The sequence below is a fragment of the Chiroxiphia lanceolata genome, chromosome 24, assembly GCF_009829145.1.
Source record: "Chiroxiphia lanceolata isolate bChiLan1 chromosome 24, bChiLan1.pri, whole genome shotgun sequence".
In the NCBI taxonomy this organism is placed as follows: Eukaryota; Metazoa; Chordata; class Aves; order Passeriformes; family Pipridae; genus Chiroxiphia; species Chiroxiphia lanceolata.
This window is the reverse complement of record NC_045660.1, coordinates 5662693-5679874: the sequence shown is the minus strand read 5'-3', so window position 1 is coordinate 5679874 and position 17182 is coordinate 5662693. Positions and strand designations below refer to the sequence as shown.

The 17182-nt window shown below is 52.8% G+C and overlaps 1 protein-coding gene across 3 annotated transcripts in view; it reads left to right on the top strand.

Moving 5' to 3' along the window:
* Window positions 1-17182, top strand: part of CSMD2 (CUB and Sushi multiple domains 2) — a 264720-nt gene that overhangs the window by 180654 nt on the left and 66884 nt on the right. For all 3 annotated transcript variants that reach the window (XM_032709961.1, XM_032709960.1, XM_032709962.1), the window contains 10 exons: window positions 590-792; window positions 3221-3412; window positions 5785-5923; window positions 6334-6521; window positions 9679-9873; window positions 10652-10768; window positions 13304-13417; window positions 13558-13653; window positions 15876-16079; window positions 16845-16969. In XM_032709961.1, the coding sequence (XP_032565852.1) occupies window positions 590-792; window positions 3221-3412; window positions 5785-5923; window positions 6334-6521; window positions 9679-9873; window positions 10652-10768; window positions 13304-13417; window positions 13558-13653; window positions 15876-16079; window positions 16845-16969 (1573 nt within the window). The remainder of the gene's footprint in view (window positions 1-589; window positions 793-3220; window positions 3413-5784; window positions 5924-6333; window positions 6522-9678; window positions 9874-10651; window positions 10769-13303; window positions 13418-13557; window positions 13654-15875; window positions 16080-16844; window positions 16970-17182) is intronic.

The following is a 17182-nucleotide window of genomic DNA, read 5'->3' as shown; positions in this document are numbered from 1 at the left end:
TCCCAGTGACAGGGTGGGATTGTTGGGGTGTCTGTGCAGGGCCAGGATTTGGACTTGGATGATCCTTGTGGGTCCCTTCCAGCTCAGGACATTCCATGATTCCATGATTCCAGCCTTTAGCTGGTTGCTCCCTCAGCCTTTCGTGTGTGGCAGCTGCTCATTGCAGTGTCTGAGCCCCTTTGGTTGTAAAACCAACAGTCTGTTCTGGCCAGGGACATTTTCACTGCCCACAATGGGCTTTTGGGCTTTTACCTTGTTCCTGAAGATGCTTTTAGGAGAGGTCAGTGATTCTGTTTGCTCAGGAGAGGACCCACTTCCAGGACTGCTCAGGTTTCTCAGAAGGAAGGTTTCTCAGAACCTGGTTTCTCAGAAAAAACTGTTCCTGACTGGGCTGGTTTTGGTTCATGGATGTGATTTATCAGGGAGCAATTGGGGTTGGGTGAAGGACCGATGCAGTTATTCCAGGTTGAGCTGTAGATGAGGGAACACATTCCCTGTGGGCCAAACCACCTCAGGTTGGTACCCAGCACATTCCTGATCCTTCCAGAGCTGTCTGTGGTCTGACTCGTGGTTGGTTTCGCCCCCCCAGGCTCCACTTCATGGTTTTCCACACCGAGGAGTTCCACGACGTGCTGCGGATCTGGGACGGGCCGGTGGAGAAGGGGATCCTGCTGAGGGAGCTCAGCGGCTCGGGGCTCCCCGGGGACGTGCACAGCACCTTCAACTCCCTCATCCTCCAGTTCAACACTGACTTCTTCACCAGCAAGCAGGGCTTTGCCATCCAGTTCTCAGGTGGGCAGCGAGGGTCGGGAAGGGCCTGGCTTTGGAGCCGTGGGAGGACACAGGATTCAGCTGGAGGAGACTGAGGGGAGATCTCAGTGCAGTTCCAGTTCCTGGGCAGGGGCAGAGGAGGGGCAGGGACTGAGCTCTGCTCTGGGGGAACCAGGGACAGCACCCAGGGAATGGCTGGAGCTGTGTCAGGGCAGGCTCAGGTTGGATCTCAGCCAAAGGTTCTTCCCCCAGAGGCTGGTTGGGCACTGCCCAGGCTCCCCAGGGCAGTGGGCACAGCCCCAAGACTGCCAGAGCTGCAGGAGGGTTTGGCTGATCCTCTGGGGCACAGGGGGTGACTCTTGGGGATGGTCCTGTGCAGGGCCAGGGTTGGACAGGATGATCCTTGTGGGTCCCTTCCAATTCTGTGCTTCTGTGATCATCCTCCAGCCCTTTTACCCTGTGAGGGGGCACCTGAGGGGCTCTGAGCTGGAGAAGCCCCCCCTGGTACAGAGGGAGGTTGTGAAGGGCTGGAAATCCCCATGTCTGAGCCACCCAGCCTCTGCACCTTGGCTGGTCAACACTGGCAGGGAGTGAAGCTCTGGGCTGGCAGGAGGAGAAATGGTCCTGTGCAGGGCTGAGGGTTGGACTGGAGGTTCCTTGTGGGTCCCTCCCAGCTCAGCCTATTCTGGGATTCTGTGTCTCCCTCAGCACATCCAGACCCAGCTTTGCTGAGCAGAGCTTTCAGGTCCCCCCAGAGTCGTGCTGGGGGGTGACATTGCAGTGAGCAGTGGCAGGCACTGTGTGTCCTCCAGCTCTGCCAGTGGAGTGCAGACTCTGCAAATAGAGTTCAAACTGCAGTATTTTGTCCTGGCAGGTGATGCTGTGCTCCCCCCTGCTCCAGTCACCTCCACAGTGCTGACTTGGCAGTGGGGGAAGACACAAGAAGGAATTACAGCTCTTTTCCACCACGTTGCCCCAGAGCTCTGGCTGCTACCCCTGCTGCTCTGAGAGCTGCTGGTCAGTGGGCTCTGAAAACCAGGCCTGGTTAAAAGCCCCCAAATTGGCTCCCCTGAGATGAGAGGCAGGTCACAAACAGCTCTGTTGGCTGGGGGGGGGGGGAGAGCTGCAGCCTGGTTCTGCCTGAGCTCAGCCCTGCAAACACATTAATTCCAATTATATCGGGGTGACACATTCCAGCCTTCACAGGGGGTTCCACGAGGCACCTTGTCCAGTAACCAACCTGCAGATGCTGATTTTGGAGCTGATATTAAACAGGGAGGTGGGTTTGGTGACTGATGGTCTGACCTTCCTGGCACTCAGACACATCCAAGCATTGTCCTGCCTCTCCCAAGTTCTTCTCCCTAGCTTTGTGTCCAGCCTGCCTTGCGTGGCTGGAGGGGCCAGGCAGCAATTTGGGAAGAATTTCTCCTGGATTTTAGGCCTTCTGGGATGACTAAGGCAGAGGGAGAGCTCTGTGTCACCCAGCTCAGCTGGGCCATCCCCTTTTTTATTTTGCCAGGCTTGTGTCTCGTCCTGCTGGGCAGGACCAGCCTGGGCTGTGAACTTGCTTATCTTCAGCTGCACAGAAAGAGAGGGGATTTCCTCTGGCTCTTTTGAGAGCAGCTTTCTCTAAACTGCCTGGGTGTAATGGACTCTCATCAACTTAGCAGGAAATAAGCTCTGCTCTGCTGCCTGATCTGGAGCTGGCTTTGTTGACTGCTCCTGCTCAAAGCCTTTGTTCACCAGGTGTGACTAAGCAGCCAAACCTAAGCCCAGGAGTGAACAGTTTTTGGGATCTTATGAACTTTAATGAGGTATCTAAGCTTGCAAAACTTCTTTACTCCAGGACTTTGCCCTGCTGGGCAGCAGCTGAGGTGCTGAGCTCAGGGAGCAGTGAAGTTGTGCTGCCTGTCCCCAGCTGGGGAGGAGCCCGGGGGGGACATCTCAGACCTCAAAGAGATGCAGCAGCAAGTCTGGGAGGGAAGCACGTGCCTTTCTGAAAGGTCAGGCTTGATGCTTCACAGGTTTTGAGGCTGCATTTCCTCACCACTCCGGGGAAGTGAGAAGTGCTGGTGGATGAGTTGGTTTTGCTGCCCGTGCCTGACACAGAATCCTGCAAAGCTGCCACGGGAGATCAGTGGGTGTGTGGATCACTGAGTGAGCAGCAAACCTGCCCTCTGTGCAGTGCAGAACTTGCTGCTCCCCAGAGCCTTTTCCAGCTGCAGTGGCAGATGCTCAGAGCAAAGGAAAAGCCAGTGTTTGCGTGTGTGGAAACTGTGTGGGATAGTGGAGGAGGAGGAGGAGGGATGGAGGACAAGTCATGGCTTGGGTGTGTGTGTAAGGGCAGAGTCTGGGTCCAGCTGCTGTAGGAAATAAATACAGATATATTTATGTGCTCTAAGCCTTGCAGCAGATAAAGGTGTATAATATATATTGATTTACTCCTCAGTTTCCACTGCCACGTCCTGCAACGACCCGGGAATTCCCCAGAACGGGAGCCGGAGCGGGGACAGCAAGGAGGCAGGAGATTCCATCACCTTCCAGTGCAACCCGGGCTATGCCCTGCAAGGGGAGGCCCAGATCACCTGTGTGCAGGTCGAGAACAGGTTCTTCTGGCAGCCAGATCCTCCCTCCTGCACAGGTAAGGACACGTAGCCACCCCCCCACCGACCTCCCTGCCCCTTCCCATTCCCAGACTCCTGGGCCTGGAGGTACCACCTGGTTCCAAGAGGTGCATTTCCAGGTGTGCTTGTCCCACAGAACTTTTTTGGGTTGATCCCTGGAGTGTCTGGGACAATGAGGATCTAGTTCATGCTGGGAGCTCCCAGGACACAGTGCAGTGGAAGGGATGATATTTAACCTGACAAGGCAAAATTAGAGGCTCCTTTAAAACTCAGGATTGGGGCTGTGGGTGAATCATTTCTGCGTGAGGAGACAGCAAACTCTGCCATGAGAAAGGGCTTTCTGACATTTTCTTTGAGCTCATAAAGGAATAAAAGAAGCTCCTGAAAGGAATTCTTTTTAATACATCCCAACCCAGTCATGCCAAGCACTCTAGAGCAATAAACACCAAATTTGCTGGCCAATTAAATGCCAACCACAAATGACTTTACCTGTAACCTTCATTGCTGCTTGGGCACTGTTACCCCAAGCAAGAAAATCCAATTAATTCACTTTCTAACATCACACTTCATGCCCAGGGTCTGTGCTACAGGAGGACTTGGGTTCTGAATGACTCTGGATTGAGTGTGGCACCTTCTCAGCCTCCCAGAGACAGTTCTTTTAATCTTCCCAGGGCTGTAACTAAATCATGGTGTTGGATGTCGTGCCCAGCTCTTCATTTTCCCGTGGAGTTTTCCCACCAGGAGCTGAACTCTGAGTCCTTTGCAGAGAAAAGCAGCCAGTGCCTTTATCTTGGAGTGAGATGAGTTCCCACAGGTCACCTCCTGTTTGACCTGGAGTCATAAACTCCGTGAAGAAGCTGCAAACAACGTCCTGCTCCTTCCCTTCTCCAGTGACAAAGGGTTTGGAGGAACAATCAGTGGCCAAATACCAGTTTCACAGGAACTGGGGGGGACAGGCTGCCTGGTTGGAGCTTGAGCTGGGAAAGGGTGTTAAATTGAAAGCTTGGATTTTACATATTTAGCATTTCAAATGGATTTTCACATCTTTGCACGACTTCCTCGGTCCCCGAACGACGTGGGCTGAGCAGGAACCTCGACTGAGACAGCCCCAGGAGCTTTGGGGCATTTGAAGTTTGTATCCTGGCCAGCTCCAAACAGCAGTGGCTGGCATCATTTGCTGCTTTAAATCCTTTGGAGACCAGGGGGTGGGATTTTCAAAGGAATCAGGGGGTGTTGAACACTCGTCTCCCTCGAGCTTTTCCAACACGAGTCCTCACACTTTGGTTTCTTCTGGATTTTCCCCTGAGTGGAAGGGGAAAGCACCCTTGGGGTTAAGATGAAGGTGAATGGACACAGAATAGGTGCTTGTGGTTCTTCCAAGGTGTTTGTGGGTGACCTTCAACCAAATTCTTTCATGTCTGTGCTGTGATTTCCTTGTCTATCCCAGAGGGATAACAGCTCTCCTGTGGCTGGACTGGGGGCCTTGAGGGACAGTCTCTGGTTTGATCTCCACTGTGACCCTTTTAGACCAGCCCCACTGTGTTTTACCTGATGTCTGGAGGTTCTTGTGTATTTACAGGCTTTAGGAAAGCCCACAGAATAAAAATGGAAAAATATCAAAGCCCACACGTGCTCACTCCTTCGTGGAACATCCCTCCCAGATTCGTTCCATCACTTTTGCCCCATCCCAGCTCATTTCCCACCCCTTTGTTGCCTTAGGCTGGTGTCAGACCCCCGAGTTTAACACAGACTGTCCTCCCCTCCCTCCTCCCCATCCCAGATCTGGGAGGATTGATCTGAGCACCAGGGGAATCTCAGAGCATCGTCCCTCCTGAGGAGGCTGCAGAAAGGCTGACAGCAGAAAATCACTCCTGTTTGCCACGCTGGAAACACAAGCAGGCACTTCCAGCCTTAAAAAAGTAATAATTGATTTTTCAATCAGCTTGGCATTTAATATGTTGGTAACTGGAATAAACATGAATGAGCCATTAGGCCCAGACAACATGTTTGCACTTGGTTAGCAACAGACTGGGAGCTGCCTAAAGGAATGCAACAGAAAAGCATAAAATAACTCTCTGTCCCTCTGGTTGCTCACTTACAGATCTCAGGAGGGTTGTGATGGCATCCCTGGCTCTCTGTGTGTGTGTGTCCCCTCTGGAATGACCTCTGGGAGAGCCACCACAACCTCCTGTAACACAGGACTGGGACTCCAACACTCCCGTGGGTCCCTTCCAGCTCAGGATATTCCAGGATATCTCAGTGTCAGCTGCCTCCCTGACACCTCACCTGTCCACAGCTCCCTGCTTTGCCTTCCCTGCACCTCACCTGCTGGTTTTTCAGTCTCTGTGACACAAACCCTGCCCCCTTTGCCTGTCCTTTGTGTTTGCAGCTCCCTGTGGAGGGATCCTGACGGGCCCCTCAGGGGTGATCCTGTCCCCCCAGTACCCCGAGCCCTACCCCCCTGGCAAGGAGTGTGACTGGAAGCTCACGGTGTCTCCAGACTATGTCATTGCCCTGGTGTTCAACATGTGAGTACCCAAGGGTGTGGTTCCCCTCTGGGGCTGTCCCTGGGCACGGGGAGGGGGCACCAAGGGCTGCAAGTCCCTCTGTGAAGGAGCCAAACCAAACCTGGTGGGATGGTCTCATGTCCTGGGCAATCTGTTCCCAGGCTTTAATCTGGGAATATCAGATTAACATCATATCTCAGCTGCAGCTCCTCTTTGACATGCACAGGTTTTGCACAGTGTTTATGGCCAGCAGCATCCTCTCAGATCAGCTGTGGGAGGAAGCATATTGGGTAGTTTTAGTTGTGAAATACCTTGCTGAGAGGGCTTATTTAGATTTAACTGTGGTGCAGCACATGCACCTGTGGGATGGAGTCAGGAATGTCCTGTACATCAGGAGTTCTCCTGCTCCAAGCACTCCTTTGGTTTTGCAGCTTCAGCCTGGAGCCTGGCTATGACTTCCTTCACATCTATGATGGCCCTGACTCCCTGAGCCCCCTGATTGGGAGCTTTTATGGCTCCCAGCTCCCCGAGAGGATCGAGAGCAGCAGCAACAGCCTGTTCCTGGCGTTCCGGAGCGACGCCTCTGTCAGCAACACCGGCTTTGTCATCGAGTACACAGGTGAGGGGGGGCACCTGGGCACACCTGAGCACACCTGGGCACACCTGGGCACACCTGGACACACCTGGCCTGGCTCACTCAGCAAACACTGGCACCTTCCCTGTGCTCTGACCAGGTTAAAGCAAAGCTGGACCGAGCGGGAGAGGCTCGAGGCACCGTGGGAGCCTCTCTCCTCTCCGGGAGTCATCCCGAGGTTCTGCCACCACCAAAACACATTTAAGAGGCATGTAGGGAAAATGGGGAATTCTGGAGGCTGGAGAAAGAGCCAGGGTGCATAGGTAACATGCACACAGCTAAGACAGCAGCAGCAAAGGGCTGTGGGATCTGTCACAAGTGGCTGCTTTTTTGTGGGACTTCCGTGAACAGAGGAGAAAGTCTTTACTTTTTTTTCTTTCAAGAAAATCCAAGGAGATTCCCAGAAAACATTGCTTTATTGTCCAGGCTGTATTGTGTATGATATTTCTTGCTCCACACTGAAATCAAATAACTCTGTCTCTGGTGAGCAGAAGATGCCACTTCACAGAATGACAGAGTGGTTTGGGCTGGGAGGGACCTTAAAGCTCCTCCAGCATGAGGTCCCCCTTGAGCCTCCTCTTCTCCAGGCTGAGCCCCCCCAGCTCCTTGTGCTCCTGGTGCCCCTTCCCCAGCTCCATTCCCAGCTCTGGAAATGCTCCAGCTCCTCAAAGGAGGTAGAGGAAGGAGGGAGGCAGTAAAACAGTGTGGTGGCCTCAGCTGTTGTGTGTTGGAGAGATCCCCGGGTGTTTTTAGCTCTGGAATGAGCTGGGAAGTGACAGACCTGGCACTGCTGGTGGGGAGAGGGGGAAGAAGAAGGCAGCTTTGGCAGGTGCACCCCTTGTTTGTGCCTGGAGCAGGTGGAAGAAGGGAGTTGTTACGAGCTGGAGTAAAAATCTGCTCTGCAAAAGCGGGATCTGGTGAGTCAGAGCAGGGAGATGGAGCAAAAACTGGGGGATGGAAACAGAGCTGGAAAGAAACAATTCCTCCAGCCTGCTCTGGGCTGCAGGGACTGGTTTGGAGCGTGGGGAAAGTGGCTCCAGGTGTCCTGTGGAACTGGGCTTGGCCTCTCGTGCTGGAGAGGTGAGGGATGACCCCAGGAGCACGTGGAGGTTTGGGTGACGGGCACAGGAAGGAGTTTCCAGGCTGGGAGCTCCACAGTGGGAGATTTTCCTCACTCTTTTTAGTAACTCCTCTTTCTCTTACGGGCCAGAAGTGAAGAGGCATGAAATGGAAAGCAAATGAAGCAAAGCTGATTACTTTTCACCCTTCCAAAGGAATGGAAAAAAGAAAACAAACCATCCCCGAGCCCGATTTGAAATTCGTGATTATTTTGCCAGAACTGTTTTGCCCATCCTGAGCTTATAAACATCCACTCAGCATTATTTATGGGTTATTTAAGGTGGAAACTCCCCACAGGAACGCTGTGCTGTAATATTCCTTGCAAGGCAGGCTGTTTAACAACACCCAGCACTGTTTGAAAACAGTCAGAACTGGGTGATGCTGTTAGAAAATCAGCTCTGTGTCCTTGTGGAAAAGGTGATCCGTGGACTTGGCAGGAGTTTTGGAGCGTGCTGGGCTCCTGGTGAGCTGGTGTGGATGCCCAGAGAAGCTGGGGCTGCCCCAGCCCTGGGAACATTCCAGGCCAGGTTGGTGGTGTAGGGAAAACCAGTGGCCTCGTGGCTGCTGTTCTGGTGGGAACATCTCACATCCCTTTGTTCCCTGTTCACCTGGATCCCCAGTGGTGAAGGAATCCTTGGAGCTGATCCCATTTTTCACTGCAAGCAGAGAAACAAAAGCAAGGTCTGGGGGCTTTGCTGCTCTCTGTTTCTCCCTCCACACCTTCCCCAAATACTAAAAGGCCATGATTTAATGCTTAAACACATTCTAATTGTTCACAGAGCCACTGCTCTCAGGAAAGCCCTCAGCTTTAATGAGCAATTTCCAAATGACAAAAGAGCAGGATTAATCAAAGCCCCTAATTATATTTCAGGCAGGGGAAAAAAAAAGGGAAAAAAAAAAAGAAAAAAAAAAGGAAAAAAAAAAACCTTAGAAGAAGAGGGAAAGAAGTATCCAAGACCTGACAGCTCCGTGGTCTTTACTGGAATTTTCATATGTAAATGGAGTTTTTAACTCTGTAGGGCAGAGTGAACAGGGAGAAAAATGTCTTCATTTTGTTTAAGTGCTTGTAATCATTTTACCATAATTGCAGCCGTGCTGCACATCTGGAGAGTCACCCAGCTCACACATGGCACTGAATTTCCACGGTGAGAGCAGAGACAGCTCTTGGATCCAGGAGTGTGGGGTGCCAGGAGATGATGGGAACAGATGTGGCACATCTGAAATACGCTCCATGTTCAGTCTGGGTTTGTGTGTCCTGGTTTGCAAAGTTCCTCCCAGCCTGTTCCTGTGAAAGGAGAGGGAGTGGGGAGAGTTAAATGGAGCAGCTGAGGGAGCTGGGAAGGGGCTGGAGCAGCAGGAGCAGCTGAGGGAGCTGGGGGGACTCAGCCTGGAGAAAAGGAGGCTCAGGGGGGACCTTCTGGCTCTGCAACCCCCTGACAGGAGGGGGGAGCCGGGGGGGGTCGGGCTCTGCTCCCAGGGAACAAGGGACAGGAGGAGAGGGAACGGCCTCCAGCTGTGCCAGGGGAGGCTCAGGTTGGACACCAGGAGGAATTTCCGCATGGAAAGGGTGGTCAGGCCTTGGAAGGGGCTGCCCAGGGAGGTTTGGAGTCTCCACCTCTGGAGGTGTCCAAGGAATGACTGGATGTGGCACTGAGTGCTCTGGGCTGGGGACAAGGTGGGAATGGATCACAGGTTGAACTCCATGGGCTGGGAGGGCTTTTCCAACCTCAGTGATCCTGGGATTCTGTGAAATCAAGACTTTACCTCGTTGAGTGGATGTTGGGTACCTGTAAACATGTGGGTGAACTGGCACCTTCCTCCTCCCAGTGCTGGTTTTGGGCATCCCAGGAAGGTCTGGACCAGCACGAGGGAGCTGAGCCCCGAGCTCTGCACGTGCTCTTGCCCTTCATGATGTGCTTCAGCAGATCAAAAAAGCCAAAAAAACACCCCCAAAACGTAACTGACCAAAATTTTAGGGTAATTTTAGGAGACCAGTGAAGCTCTTGGGAATTGTCTCCCCCAGAAAACCCCCGGGAGTCGTGCTTCGACCCGGGCTCCATCAGGAACGGCACCCGCGTGGGCTCGGACCTCAAGCTGGGATCCACCATCACCTACTACTGTGACGGGGGGTACGACATCCAGGGAGTCTCCACCCTCACCTGCATCATGGGAGGGGATGGAAAACCCACCTGGAACAAACCCCGCCCCACCTGCACAGGTAATTCCCGGGAGAGGGAACGACCTGCCCGGTGCCCAACCTTTCATGGTCGCAGTCACCAACCTGATGTTGCTTTTTGCAGAGAGAGGGGGATTCTCAGCCTTTTGTAAGTTTTTCAGGCTTTTTAACACCCCCCCCCCCGGTGTTAAAATCAGGGAGAGCTGATTTATATGAGTTTATTAGAGGTTTCTTGAACCTTCTTTGGAGAGACAGGGAACTGGCCACGGAGATCCTGTGCCCCTGGTGCAGGGCAGGACTCAGGAAGCCACTTAAACATTTGCTAAACCTGAGCCTTGCTAATCAAAACCCTTTCCTGAGCAGGGTCAGAGTTTAGGGAGAAAACAAGATACGTTGTTTTCTTAAGGGTTCTGTGGTTCTTCTGTTTTGTTTTCTGACTTATGGTTTTAAATGATGGGTTTGCAGTCAGAGCTTAATCCGAGAAGGGAATCCAGAGGTAGCTGTCAGTCTGTGCTGAGGGGAAAGAAGGAAATCCCTGATTTTGGAAAGGGAGGGTGAAAAAAAGCAGGGGCTCATCCTGCCAGGCCCTGAGCTGTGAGCCAGGTGGGGAGCAGTTATCCCACATTATCCTGCACCACCACACCCAGCACGGTTGGATAATGAAATGTGAAGCCGGGATGATTTCAGGGCTTGGTTTTCCTTAATGGGAACTCACAGGGATCACCTGGAGCAGGGTGGGGGCACTGACAGGGCCCAGAACGTTGGGAGCAGCTGGTGTTGCAGGCTCTGGGAATGACCCCTTGTTGCCTGTCCCTTGCAGCTCCCTGTGGGGGTCAGTACACGGGCTCCGACGGCGTCGTCCTGTCTCCGAATTACCCCCAAAACTACACCACTGGCCAGGCCTGCTTGTACTTCATCGTGGTGCCCAAGGACTATGGTATTGTATCCAGGTGTTTTTGGAACTCTGTCCTGCTCTGCAGCTCTTGCTTGCTTTATTTGACTGGAACAAAGCAGTGAAATAAGTGCATCTGGAAACGGGGATAAGGGAGGTTGGGAAACAAGTGGTGCTGTCAGATGCTGTTTGTTGTGGGTGGGTTTGTGGATGTGACTTAAGGGTCATTTTTTATTTCTAAGTAACATGGAAAAAGCATGGAATGGTTTGGGTTGGAAGGCACCTTAAAAACCCTCTCATTCCAACCCATTGCCATGGGCAGGGGCATGTAAATTAAATTCTAAAATTGGGTACAAACCAAAGCCAGATCCATTTATAAGGACTGTTGTTCTTTTTCTAGACTTTGGTGCTGCTTAGTTTGGGTCAGAGCTTGAATACAAGAGTTAAGAATGTTCTAGAAGCTGCTGGGGCAGCTGGCTTGGGGTTGGTAGTGGTTGATTTTCCTGTTTCAAGGGAATTTGAAGTCCTTAAAGAGCTCTGGCAGGCGAGGGGCTCTAAGTGCTGTTCTTTGATGCTGCTCTCAGAGCACTGTATTGATCCCCTCAGTCCCCACGGCCCTTCCAGCTGCTTGGGATTCCCTGTGCCAGGATGGCAGAGTGGGAAATAAGGATTCTGTGTCCAGAACTCAGTTGGAAACACTCAAATTCCCTGGAAGTGTCTAAGGCCAGGTTGGAGCAGCCTGGTCCAGTGGGAGGTGTCCCTGCCCATGGAACCAGATGAGTTTTAAGGTTCCTCCCAACCCAAACCAGCCTGGGATTCCATGAATTCCTGTGTGCATCCAGGATCCACCTGAGCTCCTGATGAAGTACCAACACTGCTCTTACAGCTCGTGGATCTCTTTTATTTGAGCTGGTCTTGATGTTGTCTTAAAAACAAGAGTAACAAGAAGGCCAGACAGTCTGATCCCAGGGTGGGATGACAGGGAAATTAGTTCCCCTTCTCCACCTGCTCCCTTTCAATATCCTCATTAAAAACGAGCAGGAAAACCATTAGGAGGGGATGTTCTGCATTTCCCATCCCTGCCCTGCTCAGGTTCTGTGCAACAGGACTCGGGGGGGGGGGGGGTGTGTTTGTGCTCCTGTCACTTTTCCAGTGTTCCTGACATCAGAGCTGGGCTGGAATGTTGCCTGGATGTGCAGGGAACAAGTGTGGTGGCCCGGTGGATGATGGATTTCACAGCAAGAGACCTCTCAGCTTGTGAATCTGCACTTAAGAGCTTGAAAAGGCAAAGCCAGGAGAGGAGACAAAGGGAGAAAAAAGAAGCTTCTAAGTGCAGATTTGTCAGGAGAAAAAAACCACCCTGTTGTTATCCTGTGAAAAATAAATAACTGAAGTCTCTTTGCTTCAGCAAAAAAAATGCTCTGATCATTTCATTATTGTTATTTTCTCCCTTGTATGAGCTCTGCCTGCTCCTGGCTATTTACTGTATGCAGGGAGAATAATAATAATAGTAATAATAATGATGACAACAACAACAACAACAGTGATAACAACAGCAATAATCATTTTTAAAAATCATGTGCTTTCCTCAGTAGGGTCAGAGTTCAGTGAAGGGGTTTTTTTTCTCAGGGGTTCTGTGGTTATTTTGTTTTGCTTTCTGTCTCAGTGGTTTAAATGACGGGTTTGCAGTCAGAGCTTAATTTGAGAAGGGAATCCAGAGGTAGCTGTCAGTCTGTGGGGATGGGAAGAATGAAATCCCTTAAAGTGTAATAATAACGATGATCATAACATGTAATAATAATAGAAATAACAGTGATAATAATCATGAGGGTAATAATAATAATAAAAAATAAATAAAAATACATCTACTGTATGCAGTGAGACCAGAGCACCCTCATTAGCAGGCTCTGTAAGCAGGTTTAGGACTGAATGTCAATAAAGTCATGAATATCCTCTCTCCCAACCATCCACCCCGAGCAGAGAGATCCCACCTGGAAATCAAGCTCCTCAAGACAGGGATTGTTATTTTGTCCAGGTTCTGTGCGATGCTTGACCCAAGGGGAGCCAGTTCCCTGACAGAGGCTCAATACAGACAATAAATAATAATTATGGCTTGGTGGAATTACAAAGCCCGTGTGGTGCAGGCAGGGAGGGGGGTGAGTCACAGATTCCCCCTCAGATGATGAATCAGTGGGAAGGAGCCGTGGCAGGAACACGGGGGAGGCTGGGGCTGCCTCTGTTGGGCCGAGACTGGGGCTAAATAAAGGGTTCCCATCTTCCCAGGCTGTCAGTCAGGCCCTGTTTGTCTCTGCCTGGAATAAAAGCAGCTGAAACACGAGCCCAAACAGTTCAGTGTGTGCTGGGACAATAAATGGTGTCATTTGGAGCGATGGGGTTGTTGGGCTGTCCCGTGACAGGGCAGGAGCTGGGCTGGGCTGATCCTTCCAGCTCAGGGTGTTCCTGATTCCATGGCTCCGTGCAAACACCTCCTGGCTGTGTGGGGTGGTGCTGGGGGTGGCAGTGGGGACAGCAGAGGGACATCAGTGTGGCTCATGCCCCCCCCCCCCCCTCTCTCCTCAGTGGTCTTCGGGCAGTTCGCCTTCTTCCAAACCGCGCTCAACGACGTCGTGGAGGTCCATGATGGCCCCAACCAGCACTCCAGGCTCCTCAGCTCCCTCTCAGGTTCTCACACAGGTAGGAAGCATGTCCCTACTGCTGCTGCTGTCCCTGTTGCCGCTGGGAAGAGCAGGTTCAAACCCCAGCCCGACACCGAGCGCCTGCTCTGTGTGTCCCGCTGCCGTCCCCATCTCCTGTCTGCCTTTCTCCCCACCCAGGTGAATCCTTGCCCTTAGCTACCACCAACCAGATCCTCATCAAATTTAGCTCCAAGGGTCAATCCACAGCCAAAGGTTTTCATTTTGTCTACCAAGGTGAGTACAGTTGTGCTCTGGAGGAGTCCTCGGGTCGGTCCCGAGATAACGGTCAAAACTACGGGGATGTCCCAAAGTGTCCTGAGCTGCTTTTGGTGTCTGTGGGTCCTGAACAGGAAATATCCCAAGGGATTAATGTTATTTCGGGAGCAGTGATCTGGCAGGGCTGTCTGGCTGCTGTAGGTACTTTGTATTCAGACCTTTCATCCCCACTCAGCCTCAGCCCTCGCTGGTCCCAGGATTAGTATCAGAACCATCTCACTGAGTCATGCCCGGAGTTACATGGGGAATTTGGAGATTTATCCCCCGGCAATTTCTCCCAGTGGCATTTTAGCACATTTCTGGGTGTAAGCAGCTGAAATCTTGTCTGGCAGCTCTGAAATCCTCCCTCTCTGCGTGTCACAGGCTTAGGTCTCCTGCTGTCAAACTCTTGCCCCTTGATCCCCTCAGTAACAGCTTGTGTTGCACTGGGAGGGCCCCACCGAGGGATTTTATGGGAGTAAATAGACAGTGATACACAGAACAGTGGGAAAACAGGAGGGATTTCTCACCCACGTGCTCTCTGGAGTTGTCTGTGGTAACCAAGCTTTTGCTGCAAAGTGGGGACAGACAACAGAGTGACCTGTGCCTTCCCTGGGGGCAAAGTGCAACATGGTTTGGATTTCAGAGTATCCAGTGATCTGTTCTCTGGGATTTCTGCCTAATTATTGTAAAACAGCTGTGGTTCTGAGTGTGATCTTTAAAGAGTTCAGCAGAGCAAAGGTTCTGATGAAACGCTCCGAGGGACAGGGAGGGATTGTTGGGGTGTCTGTGCAGGGCCAGGGGTTGCACTGGATGGTCCTTGTGTTCCCTCCCCACTCAGGATATTCCATGATGCTGTCAGTGCTTTCTCTCCTCAATGGTCACGTTTGGGCTCAGTTTGGACTCAGTTTCGGGCTCAATCTGGACTCAGTTTGGGCTCAGTTTGGGCTCAGTTTGGACTCTGGGTCAGTTTGGACTGTTTGAGCTCAGTCTGGGCTCAGTCTGGGCTCAGTCTGGGCTCAGTCTGGGCTCAGTCTGGGCTGAGTTTGGGCTGAGTTTGGGCTGAGTTTGGGCTGAGTTTGGGCTGAGTTTGGGCTGAGTTTGGGCTGAGTTTGGGCTGAGTTTGGGCTGAGTTTGGGCTGAGTTTGGGCTGAGTTTGGGCTGAGTTTGGGCTGAGTTTGGGCTGAGTTTGGGCTGAGTTTGGGCTGAGTTTGGGCTGAGTTTGGGCTGAGTTTGGGCTGAGTTTGGGCTGAGTTTGGGCTGAGTTTGGGCTGAGTTTGGGCTGAGTTTGGGCTGAGTTTGGGCTGAGTTGGGGCTGAGTTGGGGCTGAGTTGGGGCTGAGTTGGGGCTGAGTTGGGGCTGAGTTGGGGCTGAGTTGGGGCTGAGTTGGGGCTGAGTTGGGGCTGAGTTGGGGCTGAGTTGGGGCTGAGTTGGGGCTGAGTTGGGGCTGAGTTGGGGCTGAGTTGGGGCTGAGTTGGGGCTGAGTTGGGGCTGAGTTGGGGCTGAGTTGGGGCTGAGTTGGGGCTGAGTTGGGGCTGAGTTGGGGCTGAGTTTGGGCTGAGTTTGGGCTGAGTTTGGGCTGAGTTTGGGCTGAGTTTGGGCTGAGTTTGGGCTGAGTTTGGGCTGAGTTTGGGCTGAGTTTGGGCTGAGTTTGGGCTGAGTTTGGGCTGAGTTTGGGCTGAGTTTGGGCTGAGTTTGGGCTGAGTTTGGGCTGAGTTTGGGCTGAGTTGGGGCTGAGTTTGGGCTGAGTTGGGGCTGAGTTGGGGCTGAGTTGGGGCTGAGTTGGGGCTGAGTTGGGGCTGAGTTGGGGCTGAGTTGGGGCTGAGTTGGGGCTGAGTTGGGGCTGAGTTGGGGCTGAGTTGGGGCTGAGTTGGGGCTGAGTTGGGGCTGAGTTGGGGCTGAGTTGGGGCTGAGTTGGGGCTGAGTTGGGGCTGAGTTGGGGCTGAGTTGGGGCTGAGTTGGGGCTGAGTTGGGGCTGAGTTGGGGCTGAGTTGGGGCTGAGTTGGGGCTGAGTTGGGGCTGAGTTGGGGCTGAGTTGGGACTCAGTTGGGCCTCAGCCCCTTCGCACTTTGGGTACAACCAGATTTCCGCGTCGCCTTTAACAGATCTTTCATCCAACGCTCAATATTTCCAACGTGTGTGCTCTGACCGTGTTTTACCCCCCTCTCTCTCCCTGCCCCCTGGTCCCTGCTGCCCCCCAGCCGTGCCCAGGACCAGTGCCACCCAGTGCAGCTCCGTGCCGGAGCCGCGCCACGGCCGCCGCCTGGGCAGCGACTTCGCCGTGGGCGCCGTGGTGAGGTTCGAGTGCAGCCCCGGCTACGCCCTGCACGGCTCCCCCACCATCGAGTGCCTCACCATGCCCGGGGCCCTGGCACAGTGGAACGTGTCCGTGCCCACCTGTGTGGGTAGGTGACCTCGGGGGGAGATGAGACAGAACAGTTTGTCCTTTGCCGTGGTGGGATTTTCAGGCTTGTCCTGGGAAAGGCCGGGGGTTGGACTTTGTGGGTCACTCCCAGCTCGGGGTGTTTCATGATTCTATGAAAAAAAACAAAACCCCAACGTCCACAGCAAAACAAACCACTGATGGAACTTGAGAAACCTCTTTCCTACCTCTTACAGCCTGCCCAGAGAAGCTGTGGCTGCCCCATCCCTGGAAGTGTCCAAGGGCAGGTTGGACGGGGCTTGGAGCAACCTGGGCTAGGGGAAGGTGTCCCTGCCCATGGTGGGGGGTTGGAGTGAGATGGGCTTTAAGGTCCCTCCCAACCCAAACCATTCTGGGATTCTGTGTTACGTAAAGAAGCCCAACCTGCCTCTGAGCAAGAGCAGCTGAACCTCAGATTCCAGGGAATGGACCTTTTGATCCAGCAGTCGTTGTTGGATCTGGGACAGCACCTGGAATGACTCAGATGTGTCTGAAAGCTGCTTTTCTCCTCCTCTGGAGGAGAGCAGTTCCTGAAGGATCAGTCTCCTGGCTGACCTGTGAGGGCTGGGCACTGCCCTGTCAGAAGTTATGTGAGAGATTTACTGCAAAAGGGGTCACTTATACAAACACAATCCTCTAATCATGAGCCAGTTCTTGCTTTTCTGTCCGTGGATGGGTGTTTGAAAGGTGTTTTCAGCATAAAGCCAATTGCAAATTCCACTTTCAAACAGCGATTTCCTCCTTGCAGTGCCCTGCGGGGGGAATTTGACGGAGCGCAAGGGAACCATCCTGTCCCCGGGGTTCCCCGAGCCCTACCTGAACAGCCTCAACTGTGTGTGGAAGATCACAGTCCCTGAAGGAGCAGGGATCCAGGTACAGTGTCAAAAACGGGAGGAAACAGTGGCTGGTGCTCTCGGAGAGGCCACGTGTTGTGAATCTCTGCATGTCACAGGAAAGAACTTGGAATTCTCTGGGATCAGATATTCACTTACCCTGCGACTGCCAGAGTGGGCAGGGACTGAGCTCTGCTCTGGGTGAGCAGGGACAGGACCCAGGGAATGGCCTGAAGTTGTGTTAGGATGGATT